Here is a 14,579-nt window from a genome sequence, read left to right as displayed (position 1 = left end):
ATTTCTTGGCTGCTCCAATGTGCAAGCACTTCCTGTGTAGGATGTCCCATCTTCAGTGATCCAGCAAGGTGAGCATTGTAGGTACAGAGGGGCCCAGAGCCCACCCTACAAGGTGGGGAGGTCAAGCTTTCTTTATAGGTTTGCTGTGGAAATTAAATAGATGAGTATAGGTAAAGCCTCGGGTATACAGAAGGTGCTTAATACATGTTATTTCTCTCTGCCTTATCCCCCTCATACCCACTCCATTTTGCAGCCCTGGTTTTAGGCAATTGGGGAGAAAATTCACATTAGCCATCTTGCTCCACTAACAAGGACCATTTGAGGGTTAGAGTATTTTCTTTGCCATTTCAAAAAGGGGGAAAGGAGCCCACAAATCAAGCATCCCACTTGTTGAATACCTTGATACTTTATTGCCACTCCCACCAGCCAAGGAGGGGAGGAAGTTTCTTGTTGGGTTAAAAATATTGGTATAGAATAGAGGGTTGAACACTTTTTCTGGAATAATGAAACCTTCAGTCTAGACACCTGTTCACCCCTTCAGTACTGTGCCGGGTGCTGGGACTTAACGGTGAAGCCAAATGGACACAGTGGAGCAGCCCCACATGGAGCTCACAATTCCCCCACCCTGCTTCCTTATTACGTTCAGCTTCATTGAAGTATGGTTTATGTACAGTAAACGTCCCCCTTTTAGTGGACAGTTCTATGGGTTTTGACAAATACAGATAGTTGTGTAACCCCTGCAACCATCAAGACACAGAGCAGTGCTGTCGCCATTCCCAAATTTTCTCCTGCTCCTTTGTGGTCAATCTTTCTCCTACCCCCAGCCCTGGCAACCACTGACCTGCCTTCTGGCCATATGGATCTGCCTGAAAGTCATCCAGATGACATCCAGAATGTCATCTAGATGGACTCATACAGGACGTATGAGTCTAGGTGCTTCCATTTAGCTTAATGCATTTGAGATTCATTCCTGCTGTTTTGCGTGCCAAGAGCTCATTCTTCTTTACTGCTGAGTAGTAGCCCATGCTGTGCATGGACCACTTGGGTGCCATCCTGGGGACAAAGAGAGAAGGAAAACAACTAACCTTGACCAAATTGGCCCTGAGCTGATTGGGTTTACTGCAGTGGATCACATTAAATTTTCTCCCACAGGCAGAGTTAAGTTTGGAAAGGCAGATTCGATTATTATGAGAAATACATAAATGCCATTTCTTGCACCTCCAACTCTGTAGATTGAAAAACTCATTAATTCTGTTGATTTTTTTGGTCTGTGTGTTTTTTTTTTTTTTTAATTAATTAATTAATTTATTTATGGCTGTGTTGGGTCTTCGTTTCTGTGCAAGGGCTTTCTCTACTTGCAGCAAGCGGGGGCCGCTCTTCATCGCGGTGCGCGGGCCTCTCACTATCGCGGCCTCTTGTTGCGGAGCACAGGCTCCAGACGCGCAGGCTCAGTAGTTGTGGCTCACGGGCCCAGTTGCTCCGCGGCATGTGGGATCTTCCCAGACCAGGGCTCGAACCCGTGTCCCCTGCATTGGCAGGCAGACTCTCAACCACTGCGCCACCAGGGAAGCCCTTGGTCTGTGTTTTGATTGTGATGCTATGGCCCCAGCTGGGGCAAGTGAGCAGGGGTCCCAGTAAGGCCCCACTCCCCCAGGCTTTATGACAACAGTGCTGAGTCATAGAGGTCCTGCCCGCCCCTCAGAGAAGCCCCTTCCCCTTCCTGTGGTGCCTTGGCCCCCTTAGGCACAGTTTTGCCCTAGCGGAGCTGACGGGGGAAGATGGAGTTTCTTGGAACCACTCAGACTGCCAGTTACTGTGGCCCCAAGAAAGCCTGCGGCATCAGCGCGCTGCCCCCTGTTGCGCCGGCCCCGGTGATCCAGGAGTGTTACCAGCCCTATTACCTGCCTGGGTACCGCTACCTGAACTCATGGAGACCCAGCCTCTTCTACAAGGTCTCCAACACCCAGACCTGCCTGGACGAGGGAGCCACGTGCCGCAGCGCCCTGCGGCCGCCCACCATCCTGCCGGCCGTCCGCTCAGCGCTCTTCTGTCGCTACAGCCCCCATGACTGGGACCAGTCCAACCAGCTGCAGATCCGCGCGGCCGAGGCCTCGCGCCTGTGGGCCGGCCGGCTGATGGGCGACTCCATGCGGCTCATGCAGGACAAGGACCAGCTGACGCGCCAGATGCAGGAGGGGACCCGCCGGAACCTGGGCCAGAGGCTGTCGGACATCGGCTTCTGGAAGTCGGAGCTGAGCTATGAGCTGGAGAGGCTTCTGAACGAGAACCACAGCCTGGACGCAGTCAAGAGGCGGCTGGAGTGCATGGCGGAGGAACTGAACTGTCCACTGCAGGTGAGGGTGGCGTGCGGAGGGGGGCCCGACGGCCGCTGGGATACCACCCCTGCAGCGCAGCCCCCCACACTCCCCTTGAGTGAAGGTCAAGGTGACGGGCGCCGTGCAGCTCAGTTTGAGCTGCATTATCATCTATAATCAGCTTTAAGCTAAAAAAAAAAATATATATATATATATATATATATATATAACTTAGTCAATTGACAATAATCCCAGTCCAATCAGGGTTCCTCAGACTGAATGGAATTTCCTTTTCTCCTTGGGGTTACATCGAAATCACAGGGATTTCATAAAGACATCACAAGCGTGTGTGTGTATGTGATGGTCTTTAGAAGATGTGCTTCAAGTAACTGCTCTATTTTTCTCTGTAGCCCTTAAGACCTGCTAACATACTGTACAATTTACTTATTGTTTTGCTCCACACACTAGAATATAGGCACCATGATGGCAGGGATTTCTGTCTGCTTTTTCACCAAGGACTGCTATGCAGCTGTGGGGGACCAGTATGTCTATGCTGGTCCTCAGCGAGCAGTGTCTGTGCTGATTGCCTGTCATCTAGACCAATGTTCTGAGTGTCTTCCCATCCTGGCACAGTGTGTGGCACACAGCAGGCACTCAAGAAGTATTTGTTGAATAAATGAATAAATATCTGAATGTGGACATCCTCCACACTTTGGTTTCCCAGTCTCCAGCCATATCCTGGAGCAGTTAGGATAGCTTTAGGCTGCATGTAAACAGCTATCTGACTACAGCAGCTCAGCCAAATAGGAGTTTCATTTTCTGTTATGAGAATTCCAGAGGAAAAGAGAGGAGGACGCTGCAGCCTCCACGTGTTACCAGAAGGGACCCAGCCTCCTGTCTGCTTGGCCATCCTTAACACGGGGCTTTTGTCCTACTACTTTCAAGGACGTTTCAGATCTCATATTGCAAACTCCCGCTTGCCAGGAGCATTTGGATATTCTCAGTCGAGGCAGGAGGATGGGGTAGGGAAGGGGCAAAATGCCAACTGTGTCTGTCCCTTTTTATCAGGGAATATCACTTTTCCAGAAGGTCCGTTATGTGAGTCCATTTTTAGCCCATTTGCTAGAACTCACGTGGGCTCCCTGGGTGCAACGGAGTCTGGGTAAGTGAGCATTTATCACTGGGTCCTGGAGTGGACACTGGCTGAGGAACTGGCATTATCTGCCTTTGCTGTGGGAGATCATCGTGGCCACACAACATGATGTTCTGCTGCTCTCTGGAGTGTGTGCGAATGCAGAAACCCTGCCTGCAAACCTCCTGCAGCCGTGCCTGCTCCATGGCAGGCGTGGGGGCTTCTGTAGGAGAGGCCCTGCCTCCATGTTTCCCCCGGAGACAAGGCACAGGTTCTGACCACTATGGGATGGGGGTCCCTACTGTTTCCCTATGCCCCCAGGTTCCCCCCCGGCAGGACAGTGGGCAGGGCTGCTGCTCAGAGACCCAAAGCAGAATCTGAAATCTAGTGCTCCTCCCCTCTCCCAGACTCTCTCCTCACTCCCCCAGCCTGTCTGGAAAGCCCAGCTCTGCCCCATCACGTGGCCCCCCTGTGACAGACACATGGGGGCACAGGGACCAGAGGCATCTCACTTCCATCCACTTGTCTCCAACTCCAAGGTTACCACCTCAGTCCAGCTGCCTCTCAGTGGACAATGGTGACGGCCTCCTTCCTGGCCTCCTGACCTCTGGCCCCTCCAACGCATTTCCAGACAGCAGCCAGAGGGATGGTTTTAAATATTAAACTAGATCTCTGCACCTCCCCGCTAAAACCCCCTCAATGGCTTCCTAATGCATCCTAGTTGACATCTGAGTTCCTTGTCACAGGTCCAATGGCTTCCTGTCTGCTGCTTCTCCTACCCCAGGGCCTTTGCACTGGCTGTTCCCTCTTCCTGGTGCATTATTCCCATTCATTTCTGCTGCTTCTCATAATTCAGGTCTCGGTCTGCCACGTCCTTAGAGAAGTCCTCCCTGACCACCCTGCTGGTTATTCCCCACCCACCCACAGCTTGCTATTTTCATCACAGCCCTTATCACAGTCAGAAACGATTGGGTTTCTTTCTATGTTCATTTGTGTGTGTTCTCTCTCTTCTGTTAGAACTCCGTAAGAGCAGGGACCGTTTAGTTCACTGCAGTGTCCCCAGTGCCTTGATGGAGTGTGACACAGAGAAGGGGGCAGTGAATTCTTGTGGCATCAAGTGCTCCCCCTCCTTTCTGAGTTCCCGGATACATTTGCGTCCCAACACCAGGTGCCGTGCTCCCCTGCCTCCTTCTCACTGCCGCTGCTCCTTGTGACATCACAGGCCAGTGACCCATCACAATTCTTTGACAGTCTGCTGCTGCAGGAGCTCCACTGAGCAGCCGCTCCCCTGGCTTCTGTTCTGCTCTGTTCATGTCCCCATGACGGTTGTTAGGTCCATGTGGCAGGGTTGCCTGGGTCTCACTTGGCCTATGTCCCTTTCCAAAGCTCTTCCCCCATTTAGAGATCTCAAAAAAAGGGTGTTCATATATATTCACAGGTAATTCTTATACACAGTATTCTAAGCACTTTACATTTGTCAAACTGACTTAACTAGCATGGCCAGCTTGAGATGTGCACCGATTTTGCACCCATCTACCATCTCAGCATCCCACAGCCCTCACTGATGGAGAAGGGGAGGCAGAAGCCCACCCAAACGCACAGTGATGGGGCCACATGAAGCATCCAGGTTTCCCAGGAATGAAACAGACCACGGCAAAGGTAGATGTGAGTCAATTCTGCTCAGGGTCTACATACAGCTGCAGGGAGAATACATGATTCCCCACGCCCCCTACAGGTGGCCCTGGAGTGTCAGTACCAGCGAGAGAAAAGGATCGGGATTGACTTGGTCCATGACAACGTGGAGAAAAATCTTATCCGGGTAAGATGCCCCCTGGGTCTGGCCAGCCCCCTGAGGGAGGAGGGAAGTCCAGCTGGTCAGAGAGGTTTCTGAGCTGCCTGTCAGGAGCAGAAGCCACATGTGTCACCCGATGCAAAATTAGGGCTCAGAAAGCGTGAGTGGGGGCCTAGGCTGCAATTTAGAACCAGTGAGAAAGGAGGTCATTTGACCCTCAGTCTTTTCCTCTCCAAAACGGACATCATAATAGTAATACCAATAAATAACAAAAGTAACAGCCAGTGTTTATTGAGCACCTGCTATATGCCACACACTGTATCACTTCATATGCATTATTTAATTCAATGATAAAATATGAATGTATCATATTTTATGATAAATAAAGGGTCTATGAATGAACCCTTGGTGCATAGTAGGTGCTGCATTTTCTTTCACTCTGGAAGTATATAAAAAGAAAGGACAGTAGGGCAAAGAATATGCAGCTTCCACAGCCGACCCTCAGGTGGCTGGCCCGGGGATCATGCTGGTCGAGTCAGGAAATGGACCCCACCCTGACATTTCACCTTGTGGGATGGAGGTTGGGCAGTGAGAGGTGAGGGGTGGAGCTCTGGCCTGGGAGACAGGAGGCTGTGAGTTTCTAAGGGGCCCGCGCTCTTTCTGACATCTTTCATTGCAGGAAGTAGATTTGCTAAAATGTTGCCAAGAACAGATGAGAAAACTAGCTCAAAGGATTGACATCCAGATGAGGTAAGAGCTGCTTTCTCTCCCTTTTCTTGGAGTTTGTTTTGGGTCTCCCAGGTTTCAGGGGTCCCGTGTCTCCAGGTGGTTCTTTTGATCAGTGGTGTACTGGTAAGCTTTTAACAACCAGCTCTCCAGGAAAAGAAAGAAGTCCTGATCTGTCGCGTTTGTCAGTTTCAGTGATGTAAGTGCTACCACCATGGCTGATCTCAGTCTATCAATATGTTACTGAGATGCACAGGATTGATTTTCATGAGTCAGCACAGCATTGGTGGTTCTTGTTTGCAGTGAGAGCCTTGGCAAAAGAAATTGGCCTCACTGAGGCTCCTCTTAGCCTGTGGCTTCCCCATGCGAGTCCTGAACTTTGGGACATGGCAGAGAGTGGGTGGCATTGGGCATCAAGGTGAGAGGCCCGGGCCTCTCCAGAGGGGAGCTGGTGGCCACCTTGAGCCACTGTTCCTTTTAGTCTTCAAAGGAATCAGCTTTTTGTTCTTGGAAGATTATGTAACTGGTATCATGACAAGGCAGGAGGCTCCCCCATAATTAAAGGGAGGCTTGAGTTTTACCGGGCTTGGGACCCATAGATGAGCCCTTGGCACCCAGCTCCCCCGGAGGCAACAGCCTTCCCGCCTGGCCCTTGAGCTGGGCACTTGCCTTTAACTCTTGCAGGCAGGCTGCTCTGCTGGTTACTCCTTCTTGTTTACTCAGATATAGCTAACAAGAGACGGGCTGGCAACCTGGCCAGGGCTGCCCCTTCCCGCTGTGTGGAGGACGTAGGCAGCTTGCATGGGATGCTAAGGGGTGAGGAAGCTTGCAGAGAGGGTCTGGGGGCTTGGTGCCCTGGTTTGTTCTACCCCAGAAACAGCAGTCGCCCCTACCTCACACACACACACACACACACACACACACACACAGCAGCCCCTCAACTCCACTGAGGCTGTAAGAATGGGTGGCAGAGGTAGGAGAGAATTATCCTGTGAAAATAAAATAAACAGCATCCAGGACAGTGTTGAAAAGCTGCCTGCAGACCTAAAGGTGTGGTCAGGGGCAGACGAGTCGGGAAAACCCAGGGAGACATCAGAGGTGAAGAAAAGTCGAAATGAGATGCAAATACAGCAGTGACTGAAGTGACAGTTGAATGGATGAAAGCACGGTTGAATTCCATCATTATGTGCCTCTGGCTTGACTTCTGACATTTCGACCTACCACTTGGACTATGTTTGCCTAATATTCGTCTATACATTAATCCACTTAAAAAAACCCTTCGATACTTGTACTTAAACAGGAACGTTTTAACAAAGAGAGTTCTTCGGGCAGGCAAAGGCCTTTATTGTATTTTTCTTGCCCTATGTTTACAATCACCTATTTTTTGGCAAAAGAACATGGTTTTCCATTTGTGGTTGACATGAGGCTGTGACAAAACTTGGTGTTAGAGTGACAGGAGGGCTGACAGTTTGAAATGGGACAGTTTGAGCCAGAAGAGTGAACAAAAGCCCAGACTTGAAATTGGGGACCTGGACCCGGAAGGGAAATCTTGAAACTGGGGTGGGTGGAGCGCTGCTTGTGCAGGAAAAGTAGAAAGACCAAGACGGTCTCATCGACTGGGAGACACAGAATGAGAGGCACAGTGAACTCTGATGTCAGAGGGAAAAAGAGACAGAAAGAGAAAGACCCGAAGCCGTAAACAGAGAGAGATGAGCAGAGAGACAGAGGGACAGAGAGGGACACAGACATGCCAGACAGAGAGAGAAATCAAGAGGTGAGAGAGATGAAGAGATGGAAAGGGACAGATACAGAGAAAGAGGAAAAGAGAGCAGGAGAGGCTGGGAGGAAAGCAGCGGAGGCAGTGTGGGTGGGGAGGGGATGAGAGCGGGTGGGAGGGACTCTCCTCTTTGCCAGGACCAGAGGCCCAGTCACCCTGGAGAGAGACCCTTTGACCTTGGGCAGCGGCCCCTTTTCAGAGGACACCTGTCATCTTGCAGGGAGGAAGCCGGGGTAGCCGAATTAACCTAGAATTGGCCAGAGCCTCATCAACAGGGCAGAACTCAGTGCGACCTTGCCCTTGGGGAAGCTCTGCCGCTCACCTGCTAGGGTGGCCGCCCCGGCCCCGGGCAGCTGATGGGCTGTTGACTCGAGGTTTTCTAGGTGAGGCTTGAGGCCTGCATCTGCGCAGAGCCGAGTCCTCACCTCACCAGGTGCCCCAGCAAAGCAGAAAAGGCTTTCCTGACTGTGCAGGAGCCAGGTTCAGGATTTTCCTTGTGGGCTGACAGCTGGGCGAGTCTTGACACTGGCCAGGCTCTCCATCTGGGGGAGATGGGACTGTCGTCTCCCTCCCCGGGCCTCATTAGCCAGGGCCAGGAGGCTGGACCAGCTGCCCCAGGATTCTGAGGCCCCAGGTTCCCCTCTGATGCTCTGGCACGTTTCTCTTCTGCATTCTGGTCTTTCTTCACACTCCATCTCATGAGGCAGGATGGGGCCCCATTTCCCCATGGCTCTGCCAATTCCAAAGGCCATAAGGGCCCCGGGATGGCTCTCCTTGCTCCAACATGACCCTCTGTGCATCCTGATGGGTGCAGACCCAGCATGAGGATTTAATTTCTTTGCTCCTGGCCTGTTTGAAACCTCTCACCAGCTTTCAGTATCCATAGCAGAAAAAGAACGTGGCAGAAAGATAGAGACAGGCAAGGGAGAGGTAGAGAGAGACACACTGAGGCCCCGAGACAGAGAGAAACCAAGCAAGAGGAGGCAGAAGGAGATAAAGATGAGAGAGACAGAGGGACAGAGACAGGGAGAGGAAGGGAGAGAAAGGGAGGGAGAAAATTAGATGCAGGAGGGGAAAGAGAGAGACCGACGTGAGACGTGCACCAATCACTTTAGTTGCGTCTGGACATCAAACTGCTCAAAGTTATTCCCTTCTCCAGTCTCTTTCAATTCCTTTAAGACATCAAGGGAATCTAAAAAAATGGTACAGGACTTCCCTGGTGGCGCAATGGTTAAGAATCCTCCTGCCAATGCAAGGGACATGGGTTCGAGCCCTGGTCCGGGAAGATCCCACATGCCGCAGAGCAACTAAGCCCGTGCGCCACAACTACTGAGCCTGCGTGCCACAACTATGGAAGCCCCTGCACCTACAGCCCATGCTCTGCAACAAGAGAAGCCCCTGCAATGAGAAGCCTGCATACCGCAACGAAGAGTAGCCCCCGCTCGCCGCAACTAGAGAAAGCTCGCGCATAGCAGTGAAGACCCAATGCAGCCAAAAATAAAATAAATTAAAAAATTAAAAAATTTTTTAAAAAGAAAGTAAGAGAGAAACTAGAGCCTAATAAAAATAAATAAATAAATAAATGGTACAAATGAACTTATTTACAAAACAGAAATAGAGTCACAGATGAAAAACAAACTTATGGTTACCAGGGGGGAAAGGGAGGGAGGGATAAATTGGGAAATTGGGACTGACATATACACACTACTATATATAAACTAGATAACTAGTAAAGACCTACTGTATAGCACAGGGAACTCTGCTCAGTACTCTGTAATGACCTGTATGGGAAAAGAATTTAAAAAAGAGTGGATATATCTATATGTTTAACTGATTCACTTTGCTGTATAGCAGAAACTAATACAACATTGTAAATCATCTACACTCGAATAAAAATTTTAAAAAAATAATAAATTTTTAAAAAAAAGAAAAAAAGAAGACATCAAGGCAAAACTCTCAATCAATGCTTACACGTCTTTAATTTCCTTTTTTCAACCAAAAAAGAAACAGAAAAAGTTTCAGGCTTAGAACCTGCTGGAGACAACAGATTCTAGCTAGCATTCTGTTAGTGTTTACTTTGCATTTAGGTTTGGAAACAGTTACTGGTTTTCTTTTAAAGACAGTGATGTAGATTTTTCCTTTTGAAATACATTTATTTATTTATTTATTTTTTAAACATCTTTATTGGAGTATAATTGCTTTACAATGGTGTGTTAGTTTCTGCTTTATAACAAAGTGAATCAGCTATGCATATGCATATATCCCCATATCTCCTCCCTCTTTCGTCTCCCTCCCACCCTCCCTATCCCACCCCTCTAGGTGGTCACAAAGCACCGAACTGATCTCCCTGTGCTATGTGGCTGCTTCCCACTAGCTAGCTATTTTACATTTGGTAGTGTGTATATGTCCATGCCACTCTCTCACTTCATCCCAGCTTACCCTTTCCCCTCCCCATGTCTTCAAGTCCATTCTCTACGTCTGTGTCTTTATTCCTGTCTTGTCCCTAGGTTCTTCAGAACCATTTTTTTTGTTTAGATTCCATATATATGTGTTAGCATACGGTATTTGTTTTTCCCTTTCTGACTTACTTCACTCTGTATGACAGACTCTAGGTCCATCCACCTCACTACAAATAACTCAATCTTGTTTCTGTTTATGGCTGAGTAATATTCCATTGTATATATGTGCCACATCTTCTTTATCCATTCATCTGTTGATGGACACTTAGGTTGGTTCCATGTCCTGGTTATTGTAAATAGAGCTGCAATGAGCATTGTGGTACATGACTCTTTTTGAATTAGAAATGCATTTATTTATGTATTTTATTTATTTATGATTGAAAAAAGAAAATTAGCAGGTAAATAATAATACAGGTACTTTGGGAATATGGCAAGAATCATGAAAGTGGGTCTCCAATGTCTGGGGTCTTGGCAAACAGTGACATTTAAGTCTAAACTTCTCAGCCAAATACCAGCCCTTCAGGCTCAAGTCCTGGCCCTGCCCCATTGTGTTCTCCTCACCTGGCTTAGTCCCAGACTCCACCCACTCCCTGGCTCTGCCCACTCCTTGACCCTGCCCAGGCCGTGACTCTGCCCAGTCTCTGTCTCCACCCATTCCCTGATTCTGCCAGCCTTTTGAGCTGCTTATGGGTCCCTAAATACCTGGATGTCTCTAGTTTCTCTGCTTTTGCACATGTGGTATCCTCAGCTTGGAATTCTCATCCCCCCCCAACCCAACTTTGTCCATAATATCTACTCCTATTGTTATGAAAACCCAGCTCAGACACTTTCTGGGGAAGCCTTCCCTGACCACCCCTCACCCAGCATTAATGGCTTCCTCCTCTGTGTTACTGTGTAGCCTTTCTGAACCTGCACTGTTGCTCTTTTCATTCTTTCTTTATTTTTTACTGTATTTATTTACACAAATCTGTGAGCAACTTGAAGGTAGTGACTGAGGCTTATTCATGTCTTTTCCCTCTGTGCCTGGCATAGCATCAGACACAAGGATTTGTGAACCAATTTAAATTGAAACCTGGCTTTGTCCAAAGTGTGAATTCATATCTACTATATTAGGTCAGCAAACTACAGCTGGAGGGCCAAATCTGGCCCACCACCTGTTTTTGTAAATAAAGTTTTATTGGAACACAGCCACACCATTCATTTACACATTATCTATGCTTGTTTTCCTACGTAGTTGAGTAGTTGCAAGAGAGACCATATGACCCACAAAACCTAAAATATGTAGTATTTGACCGTTTACAGTAAATGGTTTCTAAGTGACAACAGGTCTGCTTGGATTGCGGGGAGGGTGGGGTAGTGTAGGGAGGCCCTGGGTGTGTGGGGGGGGGCATCAAGGTGGGAAGAGGGCTGGAAGCCACGGGGGGTGGGCAGAGCACCCTCCTGGGGGTCCAGAGACTTGGCTTCCAGCAGGGGCTCTGCACCGACCTCCCCTGTGACCTTGGGTGAGGGACGCTGGGTGCGTGCACAATTCGGGGACATGTCCTTGCCCCCACAGGGATAACCGGGACGCTCAGCATGCCCTGGAGAGGGACCTCGAGGACAAAAACTCAGCCGAGTTCATCGACGGGAAGTGCCTTAACCTACGGAACACATCAGATTGCATCAGCTTCTTCCACGGCGTGGAGAAAATTGATGGCACGTAAGTACCGGGCTGTCAGTCCTCGCCTGGCCGTGCCCGAGGGCAGCAGGGGTTTCGGGGTCTGATCCTGCTAAGGACACGTAAAGGGGCGTCGTGCACCAGTCAAGTGTGAGGCCGTGTGGTTGAGTGGGGATCCTGGGTTGCAAGCTACAGAATCCGATTCTGGCTAACTTAAGATGGAATTTACTGGAAGGCTGTTGGGCAGCCACAGGCTCCAGGGGAAGGCTGGAGGGGAGGTTCTGGCAGCCTGAAGGAGCCAGCGAGAGAGAGCTCATCGGCCTTGTTGTTGGAGCACCACTGCCTTTCCACGCTGGCCCCGCTTCACCCAAGGTCCAAATTCCAGCAAGATATTGGCTTGTGAGGGTCCCACAGCTGCTGCTGCTGAGGCACCTGGATTGGCAAGTCCATCAAACAAATTCCAGAACAAAATGGCTGTAGCCAGAAGGAGGAGGAATTCAAGTTTGGCTGGGAGAGCCAACTGATGCCTGCCCATGCTGGCAGTGGCTTAAGAGTGGATTCTGGAGACAGGCTGTCTGGCTTCCAATCCAGCCTCCACATTAACCCTCGGGACAAAGGACTTAATTTCTCTGGGCCCCGTTTCGTCACCTCTACCACTGGGATAAAAATAGCACCCACCTCCCAGAGTCGCTGTGAGTGTGGAAAGGTGGGCGTGTGAAGTGCTAGGCACAGAGCCTCGTGTCGGGGAATGACGACGGCTAACATTTATTGAGTGCTTGCTGTGTGACCTCATTTTCTCGTCACAACAGCTATGAGGATGGCACCTCCTGTCTGCCTGGCACTGCCATGGGCACGTCCTAGCATCACGGAATTGCGTGCAGAACGAAGGCATGCTTTCCCCATCGGCAGTCTGAGGTCTGGGATAATGAGGGCTGGAGAGAGATGCTCTGGGTACATGCAGAGGGTGGGGTCTATCTTGGTCCCTTTAAAAAAAATCTCTAGCACATAGCATTGTGCTTGGTACATAGTAGGTGTGCAATAAATATTTCTTGAATGAAAGAATGAATGAAAGGGGGAAGGGAGGGAGAGGAGAGAAGGAAAGGGAAGGTCTTCTTGGCCCACACCAGGGTCACTTTCTGGATCGTAGTAAATATGCAGGTGTTGAAAGGACCCTTTGGGGTTTCCTTCAGTGACCGCTCCTGGGGACCCTTCTCCTCCTCCTGACAAGGTTGACTGCCCACGGCGCTGGCGAAGTGAGCAAGACCTCCAGGGGGCCTAGTCCTCTCAGCCACGGCTGCCCACCTGGACAGGGAGTCTGGAAGCTTCCTTCCCAAACAGATGCCTTTCTGAAAGCCGGGCAGCCAGGCTGGCTGGCATAGACTCCGATTTCCGTGCCCAGGAGGGGTCTGCAGTTTACAGTCCTCCATCCAGCGACTCCAGCTGGAAAGCCAGAGCTGCCATTTGTGACTAATTGCTCCCCAGATGTGCTAGCTCAGGGCTTTGTATGTGAGGTTTTCTTAAAGCGGGGCCATGGCTGGGCAGGTAACAGGACGTTTGAAGACTGCGTTGCCGTATCTCTGTTCACCGAAGGTCTCATTGCCACGGATTAACCACTGATGATGAGGATGAGGATGAGAGCTGATGCCTTTTACCTGCTGTTTGCTATAGGCTGGGCACTGTGCTGAGTGTTTCCACGGTCTCGTGAATAATAAACATTTATCAAGTGCTTACTATTGTCAGGTGCCGCGATAGGGGTTTCACAGTTGGTCAACAACCCTGGGGGTAGGTACCATTTTTAGCCCCATTTTACAGAGGAGACTAAGACTCAGAGAGGTGCAGTGACTGGTCCAAGCTCACACAGCGAGTGGCAGAGCCACAATCTGAGCCCACGTTGGACACTGGGCCTGTGTTTTACCATAGCGCCTTCCTGCCTCCCCAGCAAAGCCTGCTGGGTCCTATGGTTTTAGAGGACACAGGCTCCAGAAAGCACGTTCCCCCTACTGAGGCACATCACCTGTGAGGAGACAGGCTGCCTCGGCAAATTCCCCCAGGGAGAGTGTGATTAAGCAGGTTATTTTCCCTGGGGAGCTCAGCTGTCTGCTCCAGGGGAGGGCTTAGCGGCTGCTGCCCTTGACACTGACAAGTGTCCCATTGAGCAGTGGGAGGTACCCTCAGAGTAAATCTGCAGGTCACTCTCTGCTGTCCTTGGTGCTTCCTCCTTCCTCTATTGATGGTGAGTAGCTGTGTGACCTTGGAAAAGAAGACACTTCACCTCCCTGAGCCTCAGGTCTTTGTTGGATGAAAGCTCTGGATCAGACTCAGGGCCCTCTCACATCTTTAGAACCCCAAGACCTCTCCAGAGGCTTGATTTTAACTCCTGCAAAAGCCAGACAAAACAACCACATTTTGTATGTTTTTAAAAATATTTCTATTCACTATGCAATCTAAGTGTGCTTTAAAATGTCCTAAAAGAGACTTCTATTTCAGATGATTGAATCTCTTTTTTTTCCTACTGCCTGAGAATAAAAATCTGCTTTATTTTAAGAACTGGAGACTTCCCGGCTAGAAAAGACCTTGAAAAGTTATCTAATCTGGTTTATCCGGAGACTGAAGTCAGCTCAGAGAAGCATGTGTCTCTGTTTCTCAAAGGGTTCCCAGAGGAGAAAACTCCTGTCCAATAGTTGATTGCTTATTGCCTGAATTTACATACTCGGCCAGGAA

At 49.7% G+C, this 14,579-nt stretch overlaps 1 protein-coding gene across 1 annotated transcript in view; it reads left to right on the top strand.

Annotated features, from left to right (window-relative positions):
• The first annotated feature begins 1,579 nt into the window (after positions 1-1,579).
• Positions 1,580-14,579, top strand: part of TEKT5 (tektin 5) — a 39,722-nt gene continuing 26,722 nt past the window's right edge. Inside the window, exons 1-4 of the mRNA XM_082361650.1 lie at positions 1,580-2,354; positions 5,183-5,266; positions 5,919-5,989; positions 11,757-11,900. Coding sequence (XP_082217776.1) covers positions 1,779-2,354; positions 5,183-5,266; positions 5,919-5,989; positions 11,757-11,900 — 875 coding nt within the window. The 5' untranslated portion in view covers positions 1,580-1,778. The remainder of the gene's footprint in view (positions 2,355-5,182; positions 5,267-5,918; positions 5,990-11,756; positions 11,901-14,579) is intronic.

The sequence above is a fragment of the Balaenoptera borealis genome, assembly GCF_965194805.1.
Source record: "Balaenoptera borealis genome assembly, chromosome: 16".
In the NCBI taxonomy this organism is placed as follows: domain Eukaryota; kingdom Metazoa; phylum Chordata; class Mammalia; order Artiodactyla; family Balaenopteridae; genus Balaenoptera; species Balaenoptera borealis.
Note: the sequence above shows the minus strand (reverse complement) of the source record. Positions and strands in the feature narration are given on the sequence as shown.